Source organism: Elephas maximus, chromosome 2, assembly GCF_024166365.1.
Source record: "Elephas maximus indicus isolate mEleMax1 chromosome 2, mEleMax1 primary haplotype, whole genome shotgun sequence".
NCBI classification, from domain to species: Eukaryota; Metazoa; Chordata; class Mammalia; order Proboscidea; family Elephantidae; genus Elephas; species Elephas maximus.
The window spans coordinates 197,698,354-197,725,786 of NC_064820.1; the positions used below are offsets into that span (position 1 = coordinate 197,698,354).

Consider the following 27,433-nt stretch of genomic DNA (forward strand, 5'->3'; position numbering starts at 1 on the left):
CTTCAGCTACCCCAGCTGACATAAATGGTTTGCACTTCACTACTAACTTAAAGGTTAATGGTTTGAACCCATTCAAATCCCACCATGGAAGAAACACCTGGCGATCTGCTTCCATAAAGATTACAGCCAAGAAAATCTTATTGAGCAGTTCTACTCTGTAACACGAGGTCACCGTGAGTCAGAAGAGACAGCAACTGGTTTTTTGTTTTGGCCTTCAGCTGACGTTCCCTATGAGGGTGGTATGCTCTTGGAAATTAGGAGAACTTTGAGACTGAATCTCTGAAACAGAGATTATAATCCTAACTGGATTCTGACCTCAGTCTGGGCATTTTCTTATTAAATGCTTCTAATTTGACTCTAGGGTGTTGGCAGGAATGAGCCACCAAGAGGCACTCTTTGACTTTTATACTGAGCCTGCTCCCTGCACCAACCAGAGTGGAGATTGGCTGATGGGATGAATGCTTGGCACCCTTCAGTTTCAATATTGTGCTTGTCTGCTTTCTGAAGGCAGAGTATGGAATACCATTACCAAGTAGATTTCGTGCCCAAGATGGTGAACACAGAAAGTTTCCTAGCTTCATTCTAGAACAGATAAAATATTTTTATCATCGTAGGGTCTTAAATATGCTTTGCGGCTGGTTTAAGCCACCACAGAATGCTAACGTGGGCACAAAAAGTATCTAATCCAGCAAGCCTCAACCTTCGGTATGCATAAGAATCCCTTCGAGTGTTTTTAAAATACAGGCATGTGCCCTGCTCCCAGCAATTCGGTTCAGTGGGCCTGAAGTGTGGACCAGAAGCAGGCCTCGTGACTCATGGACTCATGAACCCCACTCTGAGAAACGAACGTAGTCTAACCTATGCCAATCATTTGCTTGTTGCCTCCAACCTTCTGGAGACTAGAAAGCAGAACAACAGTGTTTTCGAAGACCTGGGCTTTAGTACCCAATGCTCTGGAGAATCGCTCCAGTTATTAGTTCCACATTATTGTAGGAGTCCCTGGGTGGTGCAAATGGCTAATGTGTTCTGACTGCTAACTGAAAGGTTGGAGATTTGAGTCCACCCAGAGGTGCCTCGGAAGAAAGGCCTGGCAATCTGCTTCCAAAAAATTAACCATTCAAAACCCTGTGGAGTACAGTTCTACTCTGATACACACAGGGTTGTCATGAGTTGGAATAGACTTTTTTTTTTTTAATCTTTTATCATATATTAAGACAGGTGAAATATGTAAGTGGCCACTTCTCCAGACTACAGAAAACTTTTTGGTCTTGTATGTGTTGGGACTGCCCCTCCTCCTGCCTGCAGTTGTCGGAAGACATGGGAAGAGGTGATTGGGTGTGATGTCTCCTAAGCTTCAGTTACTTCGAGGGGGCTTCTAAATCTTCACAAGGTTCAGAAGACAGACATAGTCTTAGTCCAAACAGTGTGAATCTTCACTGCAGAGTCAACCTGAGGAACTGGCGAGTCTTAGGTGGAGTCCAGGAGCCGTGCATGAAAGGAAGAAAAGTAATGTTATTACATATACACTGGCAGACAGTCAGGGCTATTTTTGGCAACAGCAGAAAACGAGACTCAGTCCTTTAAACACATAAGGTTTATTTTTCTCACATAAACATCCAGCTGCAGGCAGTCCAGGCTGGGGCAGCACCTGGACCCATGCTCCCTTGAGCTCCTCTTTTCCCCTGTGATCACAGGCGACTCCTGCTTCTGCACCCCCAGGGGTCACCTCCACATCCCAGGCGGGAAGCTGGGGACGGGCAAACGGCCACTCCAGCTGCCGTCTGACAAGTTTTTCTTTGGGGAACCAAAACCGATCCCAGAGCCTCCTCAGCATATGCCTCTAGGTCTCGTCCGCCACAGCTGTCACATGGCCACCTTTGTTCAGAAGGAGCTGGGAAGTCCAGCTAAATATTTAGCCCTCCAGCCTCCAAAGAGGAGGAGGTAAGCAAGGCAGCAGTCTTAGGAGTGGGTGCTGCCCAGGCCTCAGGTGGTGCTGTGGTTCAGGGACAGGAAGATGGATTCTTCAATAAATGGTGCTGGCACAACTGGTTACCCACAGCGGGGAAAACCGAGTCCCTACATCACGCCCTACACAAAAATTAATTCCAGGGAGATTCGCTGCTAAATTTGAAAAGCAAAAATTTTAAACTTTTAGGAAAAAACAAACTTTGGAAAAGATGAATAAATCTGACAACAGACTGTAGAACGGACATCAAACGACACTAGAAAAGCCAAAAGACAAGCTGTACTGGGAGGTCTCTGCAATGCATGCGACCAAGGACCACCATGAAAGAGCTCCTATCACTAAGAAAAAGGGGCAAAAAGTAAACAATCACAAAGGAAACACAAATGACCAATAAACAAAAAGATCCTAAATCCAAATAGTAGAGAAAGGAAGAACAGTTTCCAGCCATGTGATTGTCAAATATCTCTGACAACACCTTGGGTTAGGAACTGGGTGGCAGAGCATTCGATACAGGAGTAAAACTGATAAAACCCACTTTGGACAGGAGCTTGGCAACAGCTAGTAAAGCTGAGGCTGTGTGGTAAGTTACAACCCAGCAATTCCGGCACCTTTGTGCATGAAGCCACGTTCCAGAACGCCTGGAGCAGCATTGCGTAACAGCAAAAAACTGGGAGCACCTGAAAGTCCATCAGGAGCAGAGTGGGTGAACTGCGGCACGTTCACACAACAAAACCCAACAGCGAGAAAGGCCCGTCTTGAGTCATCCAGTGGATGTGAATAGGCAGTGTTGGGCTTCAGAGGTTAAGGAATACCATCTACAGTTTTTAAAAATGCAAAACAACACTGTATTTAGGGATATATTCCTCCGTGGTGAAATGTTAAAAAACTCATAAAAGGCCAGATTTGACAGCGTTTAAAGAAGGTACCAAGGATCCACATGTGTGGCAAAGTTTTATTTCTTACATTGCATAGCAGGTACATGGATATACATTTATATTTAACTTTCAGATGGTACAATAATTCCATTTTTTAAACACACAGCAAAGAGCAGTGGGTACATGACGGTCCTGTGTGTGAGAATGCAAAAAGCTCACAACTGACCTCCCACGGAAGCACCTCTAGGTGTGAACTTTGAAGCTACTGACTTCTGGGGGCAAACAAGACTGTGTCCCAGTGGGAAGGGGTACCAGCCTGCCCACCAAGGACAGACAGCATGACAGCTTCCATCTCTGCGCAGACTAATCCTGTCTAATGCCACTGGCTCTCCAGCCAGGCTGCTCATCAGAGCCACCCAAGGAGCTCTGGAAAACGCCATTGGCCAGGCTCCCCAACTGACTGCCCCAGAATCTGAGAACGAGGCGGCTCTGTTTAGTTCCCAGATGACGCTAACATGCAACCAAGTTTGAGAACCACAGGGTCGAGAGGCCAGCTTGCCTAAATGACTCAGGAACTCAGGGAAGGCCTAGTGAGAGCCAAAATCTTAAGGCTATGTGTAGGGAGTGTGGCACTGAGGAAAGGCTGCAGCAGCCTTGGAAAGTTCCAGATTCTGGGCCTCAGCATTCAGAGGGGAGGCGGGAGCTGCCCATCCCAAGGCATTTCTAGTACCCATGCAGGTACATGTTGAGCTAAATGAATTCATACACGTCAACCGCATAGAACGATGCCTGGCATATAGTAAGCACTCAGTGTTGGCTGTTTCTTCAAGAAACTGAAAGTGATCAATAAAATATTTCAGTAAGGAGGACCATGTCTGCTCTTCAGGCTCACAGATCCACGTGAAGGAAACACAGTTGAAGCCTCACGGTCACCGTGAACTCATGTTCAATCTTTTGAAATCTCGCCTGATTTGAGAGAGGAATTTCTGTGCGTGCACAGAGCACGTTACGAAGGATACAGGAGACGGGGTAGATGAACGAAGAGCTCCAGAGTGAGACGGAAGAAGTGAGAGAAAATAAATGTTTACTCTTCACTTCGTGTACTTCTACCGAATTTTTATGAGACTATTTGATAACATTAATTACAAAAAAGCCTGGCTCGAAAAGAAAAGGTTTTGCTTTTGCTGTTAAGATGGGAGACTCACATGTTATTTAGCCGTGAATGGGAAGGAGACGCTGAAGAGGAGGGACCATCAACTCTGCGAGGTGCTGAAGGAGGGACAGAAACAGGACCCAAGCTTGGGCGGCTCTGGGCTGCCAACGGCAGGACTGGGCACTGCCAATCACGGCCCTTCCTTGTCAGTTGCTGGTTTGCTCCCACCCCTGGTACCATCTTTCTCCCCAAGGCAACTCAAACATCACTACTGACTCCAGTCTGCCCTCCTGTCCCTCAGCCCCTCCAGATCACCCCAGAGCTCCCTGTCACTTCCCCCACGTCCTGGCCTTGAGCCCTCTGCGTAGTACTCCACACCTCCCACACCAGGTCCTCTCACCCAGATACGCGGAGCACCTGGTGATGGCACAGAGACAGCCCAGGGCGAGGGGCAGGCCATCTGGGTCTGTCTTCTCCACACCAGTGCTGTGTAACACCAGGCAGGTTTTGCTTGACCTCCAAGAGCCATGGTGTCCCCACCTGGGAAATGGGGGTCCCATAGTACCTACCTTGGGGGCTGTGTGCAGGCCAGACGAGGCAAGGCTGAGCACTGCCGGCACCAGCCAGCTGGACATCATCAGAAGAGAAAGAAAGGTGAGCCCTCAGGACAGTTACACACTGAGTTTGGGTAATTCATTTTATTTTTATCAAAGGGGCCCACTCGGCCCCACTGAGTGCTCCTCCTCTCCCCCCACTCCATGGCCTGCCTTGAAAAGAAGCTCAGAGGGTGAAAAGAAAAGCCCAGGTCCCCCAACTTGGGCCTCTGTGCGGCCACACACACCACACCACAAACGGAATGAGGGCTGGTGTCCCGAGGAGGCCCCGTCAAAGTCCTGCAGGGTCACATCCAGCTCCGGCCCAGACCCCAGGCCTCTCTGTCCTGAGATGCCAGCAACAGGGAGGGGGCTCCCTGCTGCCAGCTGTGGGGATGCCAAAATCTTACTCCCCAGCCCTGCCACCTGTCCTGGCTGGGCAAGAAGCAAAATGTAAGAAAATACTTTAATTATTTCTTTGAAACAGTTAAGAAATAAGGTTGTCTTGTTTTTCTTTTACAATCGAAGTAAAAAAAAGTTCACATTAGTGCCTGAGGCCCAAGGCAGGCCCATCCCCAGCCAAGCGCCCTATGCGCTTGCTCAGTAGAAACGCTTGTTCCGCTCCTGCCGCTTCTGAAACACTACGGCCCCCACCACGGCGCAGACTATGATGCCCAGGAGCGCACACAGCAGCAGCAGGAACACTCTCCACCCCGTCAGGGGCCCGCCGCGGAAGTTCCCTGTGGGGTCATCCACGTTGTCTGAGGGAGAAAGGAGAGGAGGCTGAAACAGCAAAGCGGGGTGGACATCTCCGCCCTCCCAGGCCACCGGTTCCAGGAGCAGGGACAGGACAGAGCACACGTGTGCCGTGGGCACCAAGCTCAGGCAGGGCCACACACCCACTGTGCAGGCGTGTGCGAGGGCCCCGTGTCTTGCCCACAGCCACCACCAGGGGCAGGAGAGTTGGGTTAACCTGCCTCTGCCCAGCCCTCACTCCCCAGTGAAGGCAGGGGAGTGGGGGAAGAGACAAGACTGCTGGGACCAAGGTGCCCAGAATGGAGGTCGGGGGCTTGTGCTTCAAGAAGCTGGCTGAAACGAGAGACTCCTGGGCTGTCTGGGAGTCTCAGTCCACATGGGGGACGAGGAGGCTACTCTTATAAGCACCCCCACTACCCCATGCAGTGGCCTGAGGTCCACAGAAGAAAAATGACCCTGGCAGAAGGCTGTAAATGGCCTCCTGGGGGTCTCCCAGGCCCTGAGTACCAGCAGCCATACTTCTGCTCCAGCCACACTAACACCTAGATATACCCCGCCCTTTTTTGGCCTATGGGAAGCCCAAGGCCTGAGCCTCCTTAGCACCAGCCCTGTCACACATGGCATCTCATGGGATACTAGTGACCCAGGGAAGGGACATGGTGATCTCCTTGTAGAGAGGCTGGGGAAGGAAATGGACTTTCCGAGTTCATGAGGCCATGCACACAGGAGCAGGGTCTGAACTCAGTCCATCTTCCTGTGCAGCCTGTGCCTGGTCCTCCCTCCAGCCTTCCTCTCAGCTTCTGTCCATGCTGCTCCCTTGCCTAGAAGGCCTCACAGAAGCCTTTCTGCATTGTCCGTGCCTTCAAAACTGGACTCCCGGCAGGCTGCTGGCCCACTCAAGTCTCTCAGCCCAGCATCTTCCTGCCTTGCACAGCTACAGAAACATCACTCGCTGAACCAGGACATGCCTGGTGATGGCGACTCTCCAGCAGGCCATTTGGCCTCTGGGCGCGCCCCCAGCCCCTCTATCCCCTGCTCCGCCTCAGTCACTAGACTGAGGCCGTGTCTCCAGAGCCCAGCACATGGCTCAGTGGGAGTAGAAGCTTTGAAACACCTGCTGAAGGAATGGATGGGTCATGAGTCAGGGCAGATGATATCTTCACTCTGCAGACAAAAACCCTCAAGGTTACAAAAGGCGGTCCACGGCATGATCTACTTGGTCCCCAAAAAGTTCAAAAACAGTATGAACCTTAAAAAAGTGAGATGTCACAGAAAATGCTGAATTCTGGCTTCTAAAAATCAGAAGGCCCTGACCACGTCGGGCTCACTCCACACAGTGGCCGTGGGCTGGGGTGAGGCCCCAGTGCTCCCCACCCCAACACAGCCTGTGCGTCTGCCCCCCCACCCCCACAGGCACGAGTCTGGTTTTGGGGCTGACTCTCTACAAATGAGCCTATCTCTCCACCAGAGCTTCTGCTGTGAAGGCAGGGTGGGGGCTAGTCAGCGCCGTGGGAAAAGTCCAGGCTTTAGGGTTGCAGAAGCCCAAGTTTAGATCCTGCCTCTGCCACTTTCAGGCTGAGGAAACTTGCAGATTGCTCCATTCCCTCCTCCCTAAAATGGAGAGTACCCATTTGAGGTCGCTGGATGATGCACATGTGGCATCAAAGGGCCCAGCATGTGACCTCATGCAGCAGGCTGGTGTCACTCTACCTAGCACAGGAGAAGCACCTCCAGGGGCCCAGACACCCACTGATTCGCTGTTTATCCCGACAGAAATCACACAGCAGAGATGTCCTCATGGACAGACTCAGAGAATATTTCCTTCTGCTGCACTCGATTCTTCAAACCTCACCGGTGCTGAACTCACCAGGCGCTCGGGGCAGGGCTAACCCAAGGGCCCTGAGACCAGGCAAGGGCAGCACTGACTGGGCCACAAGGCTCACACTGCACCAGCCTCATCCCTGCCACACACTCAGCACCCAGCCCCATGGGCGTGACGGGAGCACATACATACCTTTGGGAGACTTGAGGAAATTGACACTGGGCTCAATCTTGGTCCAGTCGATGTTCTCCTCATCAGGGGTGTGCTCCACCATCAGCTGGAACAGCTTCATGGAGATGATGTCATGATTGTCTGCAGGACCGAGCAAGCCAGCCGTGAGCCTGGAGCCAGCCTTGCGCACATGGCCCAGAACCCTCCCAAAGGAGAAGCTGCTACCCTGGCCACAGGATTGGCTGTACCCAGGGGAGCGCGGGACAGTGTCCCAGGGCAGGACTACCTCCAGGACTCAGCAATAAGAAACGAGGGAGGGGCAAGGTGGTGAGAAAACAGCAAGAGCTTTATAATCAAAATGACTTGCGTCTAAACCCCAAGTCAGCTTCCTTCCTTGACACTTGGTTTTCTCATCTGTAAAACGAGGGTGATAATAGTGCTTGACTATTAGCTAAAGAATCGGCAGTTCCAAACTCACCCAGATGCACCTCAGAAGAAAGGCCTGGTGATCTGCTTCTGCAAGGTCACAGCCTTGAAAACTCCACGGAGCAGTGCTACCCTGCACTCATGGGGTTGTCCAGAGTTGGAACCTACCCAATGGCAACTAAAAACAACCATTTCCATTTTGCATGGTTGTCATGGCGAGTAAATGAGAAAGTCAATGTAATGTGGAAGGTACACTGCCTGGCAGAATGTGTGTACTCAGAAACAGGAACCAGTTAAGAGCCAGCACAATTGTTCAACGACTGGTGAAGAGCCTGATCCTCGTAGGGGAAGTGGTGACAGAAGTTCCAGCCACAGAGACTGGTGCCTGGGATGCAGACAAGCACTCAGCAGCTGGCTATGGGGCCCACCCCCAGTATGTGGTCAGTGATTGTACCTGAGACTTGGGAAAGCCCCAGCTTCAATCTGTATGGGCAGGAAAGAACCTCCAAAGGGGAAGCTTAACACGAATTGATCACCCATTTCACAGATGAGGAAGTTGATGCCCAGAACCAAGATGAGGGTCCAGGCCAGCCTGACTCCAGCTACAAGGTAAGCTGACTGACTGGAACCTGAAGAAAGGCCTGTTAAAGAAAGAATATCTGGAGCCTGGAAAAGGGAAAACCTAAACAACAGGGTTTGGCAGCCAGAGTGGAGGCAGAGCCCAGTGGTGTCCGACAGCCAAGTGCACAGTCCCGAGAGGCTTCAAGTGGGCATGGGCGGGAAGCACCAGCTTTGGAGTCAGACCCAAGTTCATATCTCAGCTCTGCCACTTCCTGCATGTATAATCTTGGGCAAATCCCTTTATCTCTCAAATTCTCAGTATTCTTATTTTTGTAAAAAGGGAAATAAACCACTACGAATGGCACGTTAAGTGACTACACGTAATCTAGCTGGTACCTGACCACGCTCCAATCAAGGTTACGACCACCCCACCAGGCGCTGTCACGTTGACTCCAGCTCACGGTGACCCCGTGTGAGTCAGAGTCCAACTGTGCACCTCAGGGTTTTCAATAGCTAATTGCCCCACTGACAAAGCAGATCGCCAGGACCAGATTAATGTCAGATACGACTATTCTCATGGACTCTTTGTCCTCCTTCACTGGCTCCTCCACCAGCCACTGAGAGCACTGGTTTGCCACAGATCCAGTTCTGTCCCCACCAACAACCTCAGAAGACACATGCCCACATACTGCCTGAGGGGACTCAAGAATCATGAGTGGCAGGGAGGGACAGGTTATGGTAAAGCCAGAGACAAAACAGGCCGGCAGGAGCTGGTGCCAAGACAGGGGCTGCATCACACCACTCCTCTCTGGGGTGTATAATTAAAGCGTCCATATTAAAAACTTCAAAACAAAACAAAACCCCCAAGTCACAGACATCCGGAGGACTAGGTGGACCCAGGCATCTCTGTGGTGGGAGGTGCTGAAAAGGCCCATTCTGAGGAAAAAAGGCCCTCTGGCTGGTCCTCCATATCCTTCCCCAATTCTAGTCAGCAGAAGTTGGCCCTGGGCCTGGTGCCTTCTGAGGACCTGAGGGAGAGGACGGAGGACCAGAGCCAAGAGACAAGAGCCACACAGCCTGCGAGCCAGTGAGGCCTGCACAGGCTGGCGGCAGCCAGGGCTTCCTGAGCAGCTGCTGGGACCAGGCACTCTCGCAGGCCGTGGGTTTGCAGCAGGACACAAGACAGATCCCTGACTTTGTAGAGCTTAGGATTAAGTGGGGGGACAGAGCCAGTACAATAAATTATGTTGTTGTTTTTAGGCGCCATTGAGTCGGTTCCGACTCACAGTGATCCTATGTACCACAGAATGAAACACTGCCCAGTCCTGCACCATCCTTTCAATCGTTGTTATGCTTGAACTCATCATTGCGGCCACTGTGTCAGTCCATCTCGTTTAGGGTCTTTCTCTTTTCTGCTGACCCTGTACTTTGCCAACATGAAGTCCTTCTCCAGGGACCGATACCTCCTGACATGTTCAAAGTATGTAAGACTCAGTCTCACCATCCTTGCTTCTAATGAGCATTCTGATTGTACTTCTTCTAAGACAGATATGTTGGTTCTTTTGGCAGTCCATGGTATATTCAATATTCTTCACCAACACCACAATTCAAGGGCATCAATTCTTCTTCCGTCTTCCTTATTCATTGTCCAGCTTTCACATGCGTATGACGTGATTGAAAATACCATGGCTTAGGTCAGGCTCACCTTACTCTTCAAGGTGACATCTTTGCTCTTCAACACTTTAAAGAGGTCCTTTGCAGCAGATTTGCCCAATGCAATGTCTTTTGATTTCTTAACTGCTGCTTCCATGGGTGTTGATTGTGGATCCAAATAAAATGAAATCCTTGACAATTTCAATTTTTTTCTCCATTTATCATGAGGTGGCTTATGGGTTTAGTTGTGCAAATTATTGTTTTCTTTATGTTGAGATGCAATCCATACTGAAGGCTGTGGTCTTTGATCTTCATTAGTAAATGCTTCAAGTCCTCTTCACTTTCAACAAGCAAGGTTGTGTCATCTGCGTAATGCAGGCTCTTAATGAGTCTTCCTCCAATCTTGATGCCCCGTTCTTCTTCATATAGTCCAGCTTCTCAGATTATTTCCTCAGCATACAGACTGAACAGGTATGGTGAAAGGATACAACCCTGTCGCACACCTTTCCTGACTTTAAACCAGGCAGTATCCCCTTGTTCTGTCTGAACGACGGCCTCTTGATCTATGTAAAGGCTCCTCATGAGCACAATTAAGTGTTCTGGAATTCCCATTCTTTGCAATGTTATCCATAATTTGTTATGATCCACACAGTCAGATGCCTTTGCATAGTCAATAAAACACAGGTAAACATCCTTCTGGTATTCTCTGCTTTCAGCTAGGATCCATCTGATATCAGCAATGATATCCCTGGTTCCATGTCCTCTTCTGAATCCAGCCTGAATTTCTAGCAGTTCCCTGTCAATATACTACTGCAGACTCTTTTGAACGATCTTCAGCAAAATTTTACTTGCATGTGATATTAATGATAGTTTGAAAAGTTCTGCATTGGGTTGGATCACCTTTCTGGGGAAAACGCATAAATATGGATCTCTTCCAGTCGGTGGGCCAGGTAGCTGTCTTCCAAATTTCTTGGCATAGACAAGTCAGCACTTCCAGCACTGCATCCATTTGTTCAAACATCTCAGTTGGTATTCTGTCAATTCCTATAGCCTTGTTTTTCACCAATGCCTTCAGTGCAGCTTGGGCTTCTTCCTTCAGTACCATTGGTTCCTGATCACATGCTACCTCCTGAAACAATTGAACATCGACTAATTCTTTTTGGTATAATGATTCTGTGTATTCCTTCCATCTTCTTTTGATGCTTCCTGCATCGTTTAGTATTTTCCCCATAGAATCCTTCACTATTGCAACTCGAGGCTTGAATTTTTTTCTTCGGTTCTTTCAGTCTGAGAAACACTGACTGTGTTCTTCCCTTTTGGTTTTCTATCTCCAGCTATAAAAATGAATTATGTGGTAGATTCAAAGATGGTAAGTGCTATGAAGAAAAAGAAAGCCGGAAAAGGTGATGGGGAGCGTGCAGGGATAGGGGGAGTCAAGGAAGGCTCCCTGAGAAAGTGACATGTGAGTAAAGACTTGGGGAGACAAGGGCATGATTCCAAGTGCAGAGGCCTGCAGGGGTGGGGCAACAGTGAAACAAAGAGCACAGTGAGCACCGCCCACACAAAGGGGACGGAGGGTCGGGGGCAAGCACACAGGGCCTGTGGCTTCTACTCTGAGTGAGTCAGGGAGACCCCAGAGTTCTGAGCAGAGGATTGACAAGGTCTGCTCAAGTTTTAATGAGATCACTGCTCCGATGCTGGGCAGACTGTGGGGCTTGGGTGGAAGCAGAATGGAAAAGTGAGAGAGGGGCGTGGGTGGTGGGGAGGCGGGGTGGAGAGCAGGGTCTGATATACCACCAAGACAGGGCCACAGGACTTGTTACTGGATTAGAGGTGGCATGTGAGAGAGAAAAAAAAAAGAGTCCAGAATGACATCAAGGTTTTTTGGCCTGAGCCACTAGAAGGACGGTGGTACCATTTACATCTTCGTTGGCAGGCAAGATCGCATCTTCACTGATGGACTTAAATCTGAGATGTCTTGGATATCCAAGCAGAGGTGTTGAGTTGGCTGGTGGATACACAGGTCTGGGCCAGAGATATAGGTCTGAGTCTACAGTGTTGAGATTGGAGCCCTAGTGGCGCAGTGGTTAAGAGCTTGGTTGCTAACCAAAAGATCAGAAGTTCAAATCCACCAGCTGCTTCTTGGAAACACTATGGGGCAGTTTTACTCTGTCCTACAGGGTCGCTCATATCACAGTGACAAGCGACCTATGAGTCTGAATTGACTTGACAGCAACGGGTTTGGTTTTTTGGTTTATAGGGTCGCTATGAGTCGTAATCAACTCAATGGCAACAGGCTTAGTTTTTTTTTTTTTTTTGGGGGGGGGTATCTCCTAAAGACAGAGTCTCTGGTAGTGCAAACAGTTAAGTGCTCAGCTGTTAACCGAAAGGTTGGAGGTTTGTGTCTACCCAGAAGTGCCCTAGAAGAAAGGCCTGGTGATCTACTTCTGAAAGGTTGCAGCCATTGAAAACCAGAGTAGAAGGCAATTCTCCCCTGACACACATGGGGTCGCCAAGAGTCGGAGTCACCTTGACGGCAACTAGTTGGGGTTTTTTTCTGTTATCTCCAAAAGATCGGAGAAGACTGCCAAGGATTGCTCAAGGACTAAGGCCTGGGGCACTCCAACATTCAGACAACGGGACGGAGAGGAGGAACACTAGTGAGTACAAAAGCTCCATGAAGAAAGTTCTTGAGCTCCTGCTAGACCAGAAAAGATGAAGACAAAGTGAACGCCTTGCTCGGCCCACCACTCACCAGACAGGTCGCCAGTGCCAGCCGAGGCTCCGAAGTAGTAGCCGGTGGGCAGGCGTACTCCAGTGATGTCGATGCAGTTCTTCCATTCGTTCTTGTCCTCCAGGTCAGTCATCACCTGCAGTAGCCGGCAGGTCACGTACACCCACAGCCCAAGCCCACCACGCCCTCAGCCCTTGCCCAGAGCCTAAGCCTGCACCCCCACCCACAGCCTGCTCACCGTCAGGCGGCCCCGGGAGTAGCGCACAGCCAGGAAGGTGTCATGGTCCCGGTTGCGGAAGTCAGCCGTGCAGCCCGCCAGTTCCGTCCAGCGCCCATCCTTGCTGTGGTCGTAGGACAGGGAGCCATTGTTCACCATCACCGAGATGTACGGGAACACGCGCTGGGACCAAGACACTGGTTATTCCACCACCAGCCTGGCCTGGGGAGCCAGCAGGACATCCACCATCCTGGGACCTGGAGGCTCCAGGACAAGTCCCAGTCTCCCTGCCCCAAGCCAACTACCCGGGCCTTCCTTTCCTGCTCTGCAGGGAGAGCAGAGCCTACCTCGGTGGTCTCATCGTTGGGATATGTGTCCAGGAAGATGGCTAAGCCGTGAAAGTTGTCTTTGCTTCCAAACACAGGCCCTGGAATGGTCAGGAAATGCTCTCATTCTGGGATAAATAGGAGTTACCTCATGGGTACCTGAACAGTAAAGTAACACCAATGGGGTAGGGAAGAAAGATCAATCCACTAGTCACCCAACCAGGGAAGAGAGGGGCCATGCCAAGAAGACCCAAATCTGAAGCCATGTGCCTGAGGAGAGCATCAGGGGACCAGGGCGTACACTGCCCACAAAAAGCTGGAGGACACTCCGGAAGGACCCCTACAGAGGAAGCCCCAGCTCTAAACTAGGATCAGCAAAGTTCTTCTGTGACAGGCTAGACAGGAAATGTTTACACTTTGTGGGCCACAGATGGTCTGTTACACAGCCTTCCTTGGTTTTTGCCTTTATTTTAAATAAGCCTTTAAAGTGGTAGAATGGTAAGAACCATTCTTAGCTAGTATACAGGCCAAGAGCCCACTGGTTTGCTCTAAGCCAAGCTCTCCCCACATGTACAATCTGAGTTCATTTCCCTTGATCTCCTTCCTGTGCCACACACATGCAGGGTGAATTGTGGGGTCAGGACCAGGCCAAAGAACTAAAAGCATTAGTGCATGCTAGAATCCCTGGGTGACACACAAGATTAAAGCACTGGGCTGTTAACCAATAGGTTGGCAGTTCGAGTCTATCCAGAGGCACCTCAGAAGAAAGGCCTGGCAATCTACTTCTAAAAAATCAGCCACTGAAAACCCTATGGAGCACGGTTCTACTCTGACACACACATGGTCACCGTAAGTCGGAACTGACTCAATGGCAACTGGTAGTGGCCCGAGGGACCACGCAGCTGAGGTCACTGGGGAGCTCATTTGTGGGTACAGAGTTGAGCTGCAGGATCAGCTGCTCCTCTTCACTAAGTTCTTCTTCACTAAGAGACATTCCTTCCAGAGCCAACCTTAGAGCCCAGGTTTTACCTGAGAGAAGCTGCAGTATCTTAAAAAGAGGGTGCCAAGTGGAAGACCCTAGGGGGTCACAGAAAACCAAGTGTAACCCACGCCCCCCAGTCCCCTGCCAGCAGGGCCCTCCTGCACCAGTACAGCTCTACCTGGCACGAGGCGATCCCGGGTGTACCACAAGGCAATGCCGTCCCCATGAAGATTCTTCTTCCCTGCGCCGTGAACTCTGAAGTGGACATGCATCTCCCAATCCTTGAGGAAGCAGGGCTGCGGGGAGAGCAGAGTGTTGCTCAGAGAACCCGAGGGCCTTCCTGCACGTGCAGCTGACCCTGCCCCAGGCCAGCTGCCCCACTGACACTGGGCACCCCTTGAAACAGGGCCAGGCAGCAGGGTCATGAGTGCCCCTAACCAACAAGTAGGGAAGGGGCTGCTGAAAGCTAGCCTCTCGGTTGGGATGGGGGGCCACACCGGGCCCCAAGGCTACCAGAAGCCCCGGCTCCACCCACCCGGCTCCCAGCCCTCTCCCGGGCTGGCTAGTGGCCACACTTTGATTCTCTCCTCAATACCAGCTGACCCTGTTAGCCCTGTCTCCTCTCCATCCCTGCTGTTCCTGCCCTGGGATCTTGTGGAGGGTTACTACCCCTGTTTGAGCCACGTATTTCACAGAAAACAAATTCAGAGGCAAAGGACTGTCCAAGGTCACGACACACAGCAGAGAAGTGGATGGTCTTGGTTCATGCCTAGATCTGTCTGATCCCAAGCTTCTACCCTGTCTTCAAACGTCTCTCTACAACCCTGCCCTCAGGCCTTTATTATAAAGGCACCAGTTCCTTCTACTCTCCCACTGCCTCTCTTCCCTTCTAGCCAGCCTTCCAAAATGAGGACTATCAGGCTGAGTCTTGAACTCAGAACTCAGATCTGCCTGACTCCCAAGTCCAAGCCCTTCGCTATTTCACTTCCTGCCTCTTGCACAGTCTAGCCCACATGGGGGAAGAGTGTCAGGCAGGGGCTGGGGCCTCTGGGCTACTGTGCTGCGGGAGAAGGCGGGTGCTCCTGGTGCGATGAACACCGGAGCAGAGCTGGGCACAGCCAACAGCAAGGGGACATCCTGGCCTTGCCCACTGGGAAGCTGCACATGAAAACTCAGGTGTCGACATGCGCTTTGGTAAGAATCCACTTGGGGAGGTCTACGGATGGATACGCAGATACACAATCAGACGAAAGCCCACTAGAGGTGCAAATGGAAACAAGACATTGTGGATCCATAATGGGTTATTCACAACAATTATTAACATCCAATGTGGACAAGGATCTGGGGAAACAAACACTCAAACAACTGGTGGGACTGGAAGTGGTCCAGGCTTCTCAGGGGCAATTTGGGTGTTGCAGTTTTTTAACAGAATGAGGCAAATCAGTAAGTATTTATACATAAAGATATCAAAGATTATTAATCACAATGGCCAAACTGTGGAAACAACCCAAGTGTTCGTCAACCAATAAATGGAGAAACAAAATGTGGCATATTCATACGACAGAATATTATTCAAACATAAAAAGGAGTGAAGTATTCACAAATACTACGACACAGATGAACCTAGAAAACATTATGCTGAGTGAAATATGCCAGACATAAAAGGCCACAGATTGTATGGCTCCACTTACATGAGGTATCTGGAACAGGTAAATTCAACAAGACAAAAGAAGATTAGTGATTACCAGAGAATGCAGGAACAGTGAAATGGTTTAAAAAAAAAAAAAAACTATCAAATTATATTCACAGAATGAGCGCAGTTTATCATGTAAATTATACCTCAAAAACATTATTTAAAAACTTAATAAAGCTCTAAAAATACATATCGATGGTACTAAGAGAGACAAAGTAAGTTGCAAAACATTGCAGATGCTATGAAAAAACTAAAATTCATATATATGTACAGAAAAAAAAATTTAAGGTGCATGAATCCACATTAATGGCAGGTGACTTTGGGAGAGGAATGTGTATTTTCTATGTCTGCGATGTTTCAATTTTGGGTACTAAACACATTACTTCCATAATCAGAAAAAATTTAAATTGAAAAAAAGCATTAGGCCCCAACCTGGGTGATGTGGTTGATGCATTCATGGATTCACTGGCCTCACTGGTCCTGCTGTGGTCTGGGCCTCATTACGGACACCAGGAACCCAGACACTGAGACCCAGCCCAGGCCCTGAGAGTCCAGGACCAGCAGATGGTATAAGCTGGCAGCTTGCAAGAGGTGTAAAACCCCAGTGCCTTCACACTCTTGGCACCTCATTGGCTCTGGCAGCATTTGCAGATTCTGGAAGGGGCAACTGAGAGGTGAGAAGAACTGGCTCTCAAGGAAAGAGGGACAATCTGAGCCCAGGTCCTGCTGAGGCAGGTGGAAGGCCTGCTGAAGCAGGCTCTGGGTTGGGACCACAAAGACTGCAACACAAAAGTTAAGAGTGAATTAGGGAGGCCTTCCAGGGACGGCAGCCCCACTGAGTCCTCTCAATCCCTGAATCAGGAGGAAATGACTCGCCCGGGCTTCAAAATTTTCTACCAACAATTTTGCAAATATCTGGCACACAATCAAAAATAACCAGGCACATGAATGTAATGAACGTCAACACACTGTAAATGCAGAAAGTTTATACTGGCGAATATTTGTGTGTGTATATTTTCACCACAATTTAAAAAAAGACATACAAAGAGATAAGACAAGAACAAAAACCAGAGAGAAAAAAGAAAACAGGCCCAGAGGAACGCTACGTTTGGATTTTAAAATAATTGGTTTGCTATGCTAACAGACATAGAAGACAAGCTTGAGAATTTTGGTAGGTTGACATTTTTTTTAATTACACTAAAAATTCCAGAACGAAAAACACAATAACTGAAATTAACAATGCAAACGGATAAGTTTAGCACTAGATTAAAAACAGCTGAAGAGAGAATTAGTGAACTAAAGTTTAGTCAGATCATAATATCCAGAAAGAAGCACAGAGAACAAAAAACTGGAAGACACAGCAGTGTAGGTAATGGAAGGTTAAGAAAGTCTAAGATACATATTCTTTAAGTTCCAGAATGAGAAGTGACAGACTATGGCAAAAGAATATTTAAAAGATGTCTGAGAACTTACTCAAACTGATTCAAAGACATCATGCCACAGATTTTAAAAGTCCTACGAACCAAAGGAGACAATTATAAAATCATATTTAGGTACATTAAAAAGGAAGGAAAGACCTGCAAACACTAGCCAACACGTTACAGCATGGATGAACCTTGAAAACATTCTGCACCATGAAATAAGTCAGTCACAAAAAGACAACTATTGCATGATCCCACTTACATGAAATATCTAAAACAAGTAAATGCATAGAAACCAAGGTTTATTAGTGGTTATCACGGCTGGGGAGAGGGGGAAAGAAGGGCTCATTGTTTGGGGAATACTGAGCTGTTAAGAGTGAGGGAAAAATTTGGAAAAGGATAGTGGTAATGGCTGAACAAGATGGACGTGATTAATATACATGTAAGAAATGCTGAAATGGCAACTGTTTTGTAACATATATATTTACCTCAATCAAATAAAATAAAAAAGGAAGAAGAGAGGGAGGGAACGAAGAAACAAGGAAAACAGAATCTTAAACACAACCAGAAGGGGGAAAAAAAAAAACAGACTGCCTTCAAAGGAGCAACAATTAGCCTGATACCTGCCTTCTCAACTCAAACACTGGGAGCAAGAAGATAATTGATGGATATATTTGGAGTTGAAAGAGCAGCCAACTTAGGATTCTATACTTAGCAAATGCATCCTTCAAGAATGAAGGTCATAAAGAAATAAGAGCTGTGACACAAACAGACATATGCACACCCATGTTCATTGCAGCATTATCCACGGTAGCAAAAAGGTAGAAACACCCTAAGTACCCATCAACAGATGAAGGGATTAACAAATGAACAACAGATGAATGGATTAATCTATTACACATACATACAATGAAATACTATACAACAATAAAGAATAATGACAAATCTGCGAAACATCTCACAACATGGAAGAATTTGGAGGACATCATGCTACAGGGACTATGAGTTAGAACTGACTCGACAGCAACGGGTATGCTGAGTGAAATAAGTCAATCGCAAAAGGACAAATATTGTATGAGACCACTATTATAGAGTAACAACAAAAAACTTACACAGAAAAAAAAGAAACCATTCTTTGATGGTTACCAGGAATGGGAAGGGAAAATTATCAAAGAAACTTTAATATTAGTGTTAATATTAGTGAAGGGAAAGGCAATACACAATACGGGGGAAGTCAACACATGAACAAGGCAAAGGAAGACACTGAGAAGGAATGCAGGAATAAAGGGCAACTAAGATAATCACTACAGCATGGACAATCTTGCAGCAATAATATTAACAAACACTAATTTACAAACGGATACACAGGTAGATAGATATGCTAAGAGGTGTGGGAGGGTGTAAGGGAGCGTATCCACAGACAGACACAGGTTTGGTGGCAGATGTTTCTAAATACGTGACTGTAGCTACTCCTCATATATTAATATAGACAATAGAGCATTCAAATGGCTTAGTCAGGGAAACCTCTTAGAGGTAACCAAACACCTCACAGGATGAAATTCCTAGCCTCAAAGGCCAAGGACCACAGACTCGGGGGACATCTAAATCATCTGGCACAACATAGTTCATAAAGACAGTGTTCTACATCCTACCTTGGTACGTAGCGTTTGGGGTCTTAAAAGCTTGTGAGTAGCCATCTAAGACACAACTACTGCTCTCTTGCCGTCCAGAGCAACGGAGAGTGAAAAAAACCCAAAGATTCAAGGGAGCAATTAGTCCAAAAGACTAATGGACACATGAATCACAGCCTACACGACCCTGAGACCAAAAGAATTAGATGGTGCCTGGCTACCACTACTGACTGTTCTGACTGGGATCACAACAGAGGGTCCTTAACAGAGTGGGAGAGAAATGTAGAACAAAAAATCAAATTCACAAAAAAGACCAGACTTACTGGTCTGACAGAGACTGGAGGAATCCCGAAACTATGGCCCTAAGATGCCCTTCTGACATGGAACTGAAGTGATTCCCAGAGATCACCTTCCAGCCAAACAACAGACCAGCCCATAAAATAAACAGTAATATCCGAGAAGAACATGCTCCTTACATCAGTTACAGGAAATCAAAAGGGCAGTATTTGCCTAAAAGCAAAGATGAGAAGGCAGGGAGAGGTAGAAAATCAGGAAGAAAGGGAACAGGGAACCCAGGTGGGAAATGGGGAGACTGCTGACACATTGTGGGGAAAGAAGCCAAGGCCATGAAACGCTTTATGTACAAACTATCGAATGGGAATATAATTTACTCTGTAAACTTTCCCCTAATGCACAATATAAAAGCATGAAGGTGAAACTAAGGCACTTCACACAAACAAAACAATTAAACGCCTCCATCAGCAGCAGACCCACGCTGTCTTTCACTCTTCAGAGGAGGAAAATGATCCAGAGGTAAAACCAGAGCTTCGGAAAGGAAGAGGGGCGAATATACTAAACATGAGGACAAAAATCTGAATAAATATTTGTCTGCATAAAACCATAAGGCTTTGCGTGATTTAAAATAGAAAGAATTAAAAGAAATGACAACCATGAGGCACACGGAGTCAACGTGCTCTAAGATCCTTGCATTGTGCAGGAAGAAGGTATTAAGTGCACGTTATCATCAGACTTTGATAAAACATGGGTGCATGTTTTAAACTTGAGAGTAACCACTAAAAGGGAAAGAGCAGAAAAGTTTCAAGCTAACAGAAGAGGAAAAACAGCATAAAAACTAATCAACCCAAAAGAGTTGAAGATCAGAGAGAAAAATGAACAGAGAGCAGGCGGCACAATTAGTAAAGGGCAGATGGTAGATTTAAACCCAAAAGTATTGGCAAGTCCATTAAATGTAAAAGGGCTACGTGCTGGATGAAAACTCAACCTAAGGGTACATGGCATTTCTCTGTATTCTTTCTCGCAACCACATGTGAATCTACTATTATCTCAAAACAAAAAGTTTAATTAAAATAAGTAAAACACCTCCCCCAAAAAACCGTTTAATTCTATTGCTTATAAGGGACAACTCTAAAACAGGAAAAAGAAAGTAAAAGGATAGAAAAAGACTGTACAAACACTGACCAAAAGCAAGCTGGTATAGCTATACTAATAACAAAGTTTAAAGGGGGCTCTTCTTAATGACAAAAGACACAACGAATGGAAGTTTTTGTATATACCTAACATAGCCTCAGGAAATTCTGGTGGCGCAGTGGTTAAGAGTTCGGCTGCTAACCAAAAGGTGGGCAGTTTGAATCCACCAGGCGCTCCTTGGAAACTCTATAGGGCAGTTCTACTCTGTCCTATATGGTTGCTATAGGTCAGAATCAACTTGACAGCAACAGGTTTGGTTTTTTTAATACAGCCTCAAGGAGCCCTGGTGGCACAGTTCGTTAAATGCTGAGCTGCTAACAAAAAGGTCAATGGTTCAAATCCACCAGCCACTCCATGGGAGAAAGATGTGGCAGTCTGCTCCTGTAAAGATTACAGCCTTGGGAATACTATGGGGCAGTTCCACTTTGCCCGATAGGGTCACTACGAGATGGAATCAACTCGACGGCAATGAGTTAACATAGCCTCAAAACATATAAGACAGAAACTGTTAGAGCTACAAAGACAGAGACAAATCCACAAACAAGTTTTAACACACCTCTCTTAGCAACTACTAAAAATGAGCAGACAAAATTATCTGGAAGGATACAGAAGATCTGAACCCAAGCAGCAACCCTGACTGAGAGGATACTGTGCTCAACAAGTACAGAACCCACATTCTTTGCAAGCACACAGGGAACATTTCCAAAACAAGGCGACCACTTAAGGGACCATTCACAGTTCACAGACCTCAGAGGACTGAAACCACAGAGTATGTTCCTTGGCCATGATGCAATTAAGCCTGACATAAATTTAAGCAAAGATAACAAGAAAAGCCCTCATATATTTGAAAATTAAAAAACAAAACAAACAAAAAACATAACTCACATATATAAAGGTCAGCCCAGAAACCAGACTTCCAACAGTCTCTTGGACAATCAGGAGTTCCCAGCACCTGGGAACAATGTGCTGAGGGGAGATCTCAAGCGGTGAGAGGTGTGCCTTTGCCAGCGGAGGCAAGGGAGGGTAACCTACACTTCCCCCACAGGGTGTTCGCAGGGAAATCAGTTGCAGGAAATAACACTCAGGGAAGGTGAGGACCTCAATACCGATTCCTACAAGGCTCCTAGGCCTTGGAAAGTTCCCATGGGCCCCAGACTGAAGCCTGTGGATTACAGGATAGAAAATAGCTCCAGAAGGACTTTAGGCAGGTAAAGTGCAGGCTGCAAAACAGATTCACAGGGCACTCAGGAATCCCAATGTCCTGGCCCGAGCCAGGCCAGCTGAATCAGACTCACCTGGTACTAACGGACCACTGTACAGACAGGTGGCTTCCATGTCTCTGCTTTCAACAAAATCAAAGGCTCATCTATCCACCTGTCAGCTAATCCAATCCAGCAGCAAACATTTGTGATTTTGGGTTTACATACCAAAAGAAGTTCAAATTACTGAGTGCCCCTGTTATAACAAAACTCCCTCCATCTCCACGTCCCTGTTTAAGTGGACACAGTTTCTCAGCATTCAGATCTATAAAGACACAAAGCAGAAGTGGTGCTGAACCCTGTCTCATTCTGACTATGATACTCATCAAAATACAGGGTGGGGGGGGAGCCATCTCACTGAGATACATTATAACTGTACTTTTATATAATAATTATTCAAAACGTGTGTAACATGTTATACATTTAATCAACTACGCATTGATAACAATTTTAATAACTCAATCCAGGAGAAAATATTAGCACTTAATTTCAAATCCCAAGAAAGTCAAAAAGTTTAAATTATTACACTTATTTTAGCTGCAGAGAAACATGACAGGCTAACCAGTAAGAGATTTTCAAGCATTCAATATATTGCATTAAATAAAATTCTGTGTGGAAAGTCAAATGAAAATACAACCTCCATAAAACAGAACTGATATACAATTTGGGTGTATTCACATGGCTTAAAAGTGAGTATCAAGTTACAATGATATTTAGATTCCACTGAATACATTTACGAGTGTTGAACAGTTTAATTTTATGCCAATATTTAAAATATGTTGGAAACTGCATCCTTTGCAAATATTTAAACTATGATAAACAATTTGAGGTATTAACTTTTCAAAAATGCAAACCCAACAAATCCACCACCATCCAGTCGATCCTGGCTATAGTGACCCTATAGGACAGAGTAGAACTGCCCCATTGTGTTTCCAAGGCTGTGAATCTTTATGGAAGCAAAGTGCCACATCTTTCTTCTGAGGAGCAGCTGGTCGGTTCATTCAATCTGCTGACCTTTTTGGTTAGCAGCCAGCAGCTGAGTGCTTAATCACTGTGCCACCAAGGCTTCTTAAAAAGTGCAAGGGGATATATAATTTCAGGTGGTAAATTAACAGGAAAAACTTAAAAACCACTCACTGATGTAGCCTCCACATAAGATTCCCCCTCAGGATAGGGCCCCTCCAACCTCCCCATGTCCTGCGCACGTGTCCTGTGCGCGTGTCCTGTCCTCCGCTGTCAGGCACCTGGAGTTCCAGCCACCTCTGGGCTATGCCTGGCATCCGCTACTCCTTCATGTGGAGTGGACTGCTCCACCCCCACCTGCAGAAGCTTTGTCTTATCTCTGCCCAGGAGACAGCAGGTGCTGAGTGTTCGCTAATTTAGTGCTTCTCCCAGATGGAGTGCGTGGAGGGGACAAAAAGGAAAAAAGGTCAAAAAACATCTTTCCAATCCAGTGAAGGAGGCAGTGGTTTGGAGGAAACAGGAAATTCTAAGAGTCCCAAGCAATTTTTCTTAGCAATTATAAGAAGCACTCCAAGCCTTCTGGGAGTATCAGCAATGCCAAATAGAAAAGGTCCCTGGAGCTCAGTGGGAGGGTGCAGGTAGGGAAAGGAAGGTAAGACAATTTTATTTCAGACTGAAAACTCTATGAAGGTTCATACAGAATCTTCTCAGCCCTGCAACAATGCTAACAACCAGCTACCTACAACCATTATTTATTTATTAATATTTCCATTTTTACAAATTTATTGTACTTTAGATGAAGTTTTACAGAGCAAACTAGCTTCTCATTTAACAATTTATATGTTGTTTTGTGACACTGGTTGCCAACCCCACAACATGTCAATGCTCTCCCCTTCTCACTTTAGGTTCCCTATTACTAGCTTTCCTGTCCCCTCCTGCCTTCTAGTCCTTGCCCCTGGGCTGGTGTGCCCCTTTAGTCTTGTTTTACCAGCCCATCTAGTCTTTGGTTGAAGGGAGAACTTCTGGAGTGACTTCACTACTGAGCTAAAAGGGTGTCCCAGGGCCATACTCAGGGTTTCTTCAGTCTCTGTCAGACCAGTAAGTCTGGTCGTGCGTGCATGTGTGCGTGCTAGAATTTTGTTCTACATTTTCCTCCAGCCCTGTCCAGGACCCTCTATTGTGATCCTTATCAGAGCAGCCCATGGTGGTAGCTGGACACCACTTATTTGTGCTGGACTCAGTCTGGTGGAGGCTGTGGTAGTTGTGGTCCATTAGCCCTTTGGAGTGATCTTTCCCTTGTGTCTTTGGTTTTCTTCATTATTCCTTGCTCCAGATGGGATGAGACCAGTGGAGTACCTTAGATGGCCGCTCACTAAGCTTTTAAGACCCCAGACACTACTCACCAAAGTAGAATGTGGAACATTTTCTTTATAAACTATTACAATCATAATTTAAATCACTGCCTTGGATGTGTCTGTTACTAGTGGCTGAACCCAATTTCTAACAGTTCCAGCACTATATACTGAAATCATTTTCATGAAAAATACAAGGCTACGTAATTATTTTTAAAAATCATCTGAAAGCCCTGAGACAAAATAATGTGACAGAATGTGACTTGGAGGAGATGAGGTAGTTAAAGAAGTACCCTCTGAGTGGGAGGCCGAGACTTAACAGATAAGAGGAATGAAGCACACATGAAGAGCCAGAAGGCAGTGTCCCAGACAGAGGGAACAAGTGTAGAGGCCTGGAGCCAAGAAGGCAGCCAGACAGGTTGGAACAAAATTAACCAAGAGAATGACTGGAGATGCGCAGGCACTAGGGGCCAGATTGTGAAGACATAATGCATATTTATCCCTTCCCAGGAGACTTGAGGCTCTGAGGATCAGAGAAAAAACTGAAAAAAGTAATCACAGATGCCCCTAGCAGCAGTGAGGAGGCATAAGGCAGGAAGGAGAGAAGACACTAAGGGGACAGGCAGATGAGACAACAGAAGGGTGGTGTAGGTTTGTGTTGCCTACCAGAACTCAGCAGGGAAGTCAACCAGAAAGGACCAGGGAGCAAGGTGATAGAGAGAACTCAGACACTGGCCAACAGCTTAGGCTGTGGAAAGAATTGGGATTAGGCAGACTGGAGCAGGAGATGGTCCCACTCCACGCTGACTCAGTCGAAGTATACTCCCCTTTTGCTCCTTTCCTAACCTAGATTTTCTAAATGTGGAGTCTATTAGGCAGCTGACCTTGGTCAGACACCTCAGGCTCCTTGACCTCTGGCCAAAAGTCACTGAAACTTTTATATGCTAACAACACTGTCAAAACAGAACTAACCACAAGTGTGGCCCCCCCACACCACTGCTGACAAGATCCTCAACCACTTGAGCCTACAAGTTATTTCTAAGGAGTTGTCCCACAGACCAGGAGAAGGAAGCCCAGCATAGTGCTGGGCTCAGAAATCACACAGAGTTTAAAATATTATTTATGCCATTCGCTAGCTGTGTAATCTTTGTAAAAAACCATGACTACCACCTATTTCAAAAAATCTGTTTGAGAATCACATGCAATAAGGTATGTCAAGGTCAGTGCCTAATACAAAGTAAATATCCAATAAAGATACAGTTCATCCCATTCTTCCTGCTATTGGAAGGGTTCGAATCAGACAGCCACACAGCTCTACTACTTACTGGCTGTGTGACTTTGAGTAAGACACTTTCAACTCCGAACATCAGTTTCTTAGGAAAATGGAGACACCGTCATTTACCTCATATGGCTTTTGAAAAAGTGAGAAGGGTGTAAAGTGTCAAACGCAACTCTTGACGCATAGCACCTATCGAATATCCATTACTATTACTGGTGGGTGCGACCAAGATGGGGGTAAAAGGGAACAAGACTTTGAACCAAGCTCAGGTCTCCGCTGCTGGGGAGGCGGAGAGCAGGGGCTTACTGAACGGAACTTTTAGTCTCTTGGGAACCACTCACCTGGTAATTCCAGATAGAACCCTCTTTACTGCGTTCGTCAGGGGTCAGACGCACGTACTGGCTCGTGAGCATAGTGCTCCCCTGGAAGTCCCAGAGGGGCATGGAGCTGGAACCGACTCCTGCGGGCAGAGAGCCGAGTATAGACAGGTGCGTATGAGACTATGCCAGGACTGGCCTTGCCAGAGGCAGGTAGCGCACAGGAAGGGCACCCCCCCCCCCCCAACCTTGCTCAGCCTCGCCTTCACCCTTTACTCATTCCCGCTTCGGGCCTCACCTTGGTAGGGTTTGATGAGCGAATGCTCCCGCTTGAGGTGTTCACTGTTGCCATCAGTTATATCTGAAGTCACCAGCCCCAGAAAAAGAAGAAAAACAAGAAGTAGAGATGTAGTGGGGCCAGGGCCGGGGCCGGGAAGCCCAGGCCTTCCCAGGCACCGCCGGCCCCAGCCCCAGCGCCAAAACCAGGCTTCCGCCGCCATTCTTCTCTTCTCACGACCACTTCCGCTCTAGGACTTCCGCCTTCCGGTGTCCCATCTAATGGCCTCCGGCCGGAAGCCCACCAACCCTGGTGTGGCCAGGGAGTTAAAAAGCAAGGCCTCGCAGCCGAGGGGTGGCGGGTCTATTGGCCGAGCTATTCCCCATCGTGATCAAGTGGTGTGACCTCTCCTTGGCGGCTCAGAGGCACCCCTCTGCCAGCCGCCGCAATGGGTTTTTACGAACGACAAGAGCCTCAACAAATCACGGAATAGCACGTTAGGCCTGTGAGCCAATGGGGAGTTGAAGGAGGGTTTGAGCCGGCGGGTAGCGCGAGGGTCGTATGGGAAGCCCGGCATGCTGGAACTTGTAGTTTTGGGGGCCGCTCGAGTGGGCTGGACGAGCGAACGCTGCAACACTCTCGGCTCCTGGCCTGTGACCCGGTCTCTGGAGCTGCCTTTTGCAGTTGAAGGTGAAGGCCTGGGTTCCAACCCCTGCGCCGCCTTGGACTTACTCATTGGTCCTCAGCGAGGCTTTTGCGATCTCTGGCTTCACCAGCCCTAGCTCGACGACTTTGGAGACTTCAGAATTCCCAGTTATTTGAGGGCGTCCACAACTCCCAAATCCTCAGGCCTTATTGGGTTGAAGAAGGAGCACACCCAGATCCTGTCCTGGGTGGGACCCCAGCGATGGTTCGGGCCACCCGGATCCAAACGATCGCTGTGTTCAGCCCAGCAAGAAGAGTCCCTGGAAGGCTCCAGGAAAGCTGGCTGTGGACCAGAAAGCCGAAAACTGGTGGCCCAAAGCTGAATAGAGCTGTTTTTCCTGCTAATGCTATTTCAATAAATAATTTAATCACCATTATTATTATTTTTTTTTACTTGTGGTATTTCTTTTTTTTTTTTTAATTGAACTTTAGATGAAGGTTTACAGAACAAACTAGTTTCTGTTCAGTTAGTACACACATTGTTCTATGACATTCCTTAACAACGCCACAACATGTCAACACTCTCCCTTCTCAACCCTGGGTTCCCTATTACCAGCTTTCCTGTTCCCTCCTGCCTTCCAGTCCCTGCCCCAGGCCTAGTGCGCCCCTTTAGATTTGTTTTGTTCCATGGGCCTGTCCAATCTTTGGCTGAAGGGTAAGCCTCAGGAGTGGCCCCATTATTGAGCTGAAAGGGTGTCCAGGGGCCATGCTCTCAGGGTTTCTCCAGTCTCTGTCAGACCAGCAAGTCTGGTCTTCCTTTCTGAGTTAGGATTTTGTTCTACATCTTTCTCCAGCTCTGTCTGGGACCCTACG

At 47.5% G+C, this 27,433-nt stretch overlaps 1 protein-coding gene across 1 annotated transcript; it reads right to left on the reverse strand.

Annotated features, from left to right (window-relative positions):
* Positions 1 to 2,876: 2,876 nt before the first annotated feature.
* On the reverse strand, positions 2,877 to 26,351 carry LMAN2 (lectin, mannose binding 2). The gene is made up of 8 exons (XM_049874403.1): positions 25,937 to 26,351; positions 25,663 to 25,781; positions 14,414 to 14,531; positions 13,275 to 13,354; positions 12,949 to 13,110; positions 12,732 to 12,846; positions 7,358 to 7,477; positions 2,877 to 5,348 (listed from the first exon to the last, which is right to left on the reverse strand). Exons 1-8 carry the CDS (start codon positions 26,136 to 26,138, stop codon positions 5,188 to 5,190), a joined length of 1,077 nt encoding a protein of 358 aa, XP_049730360.1. The 5' UTR covers positions 26,139 to 26,351; the 3' UTR covers positions 2,877 to 5,187.
* Between the last annotated feature and the right edge of the window lie 1,082 nt (positions 26,352 to 27,433).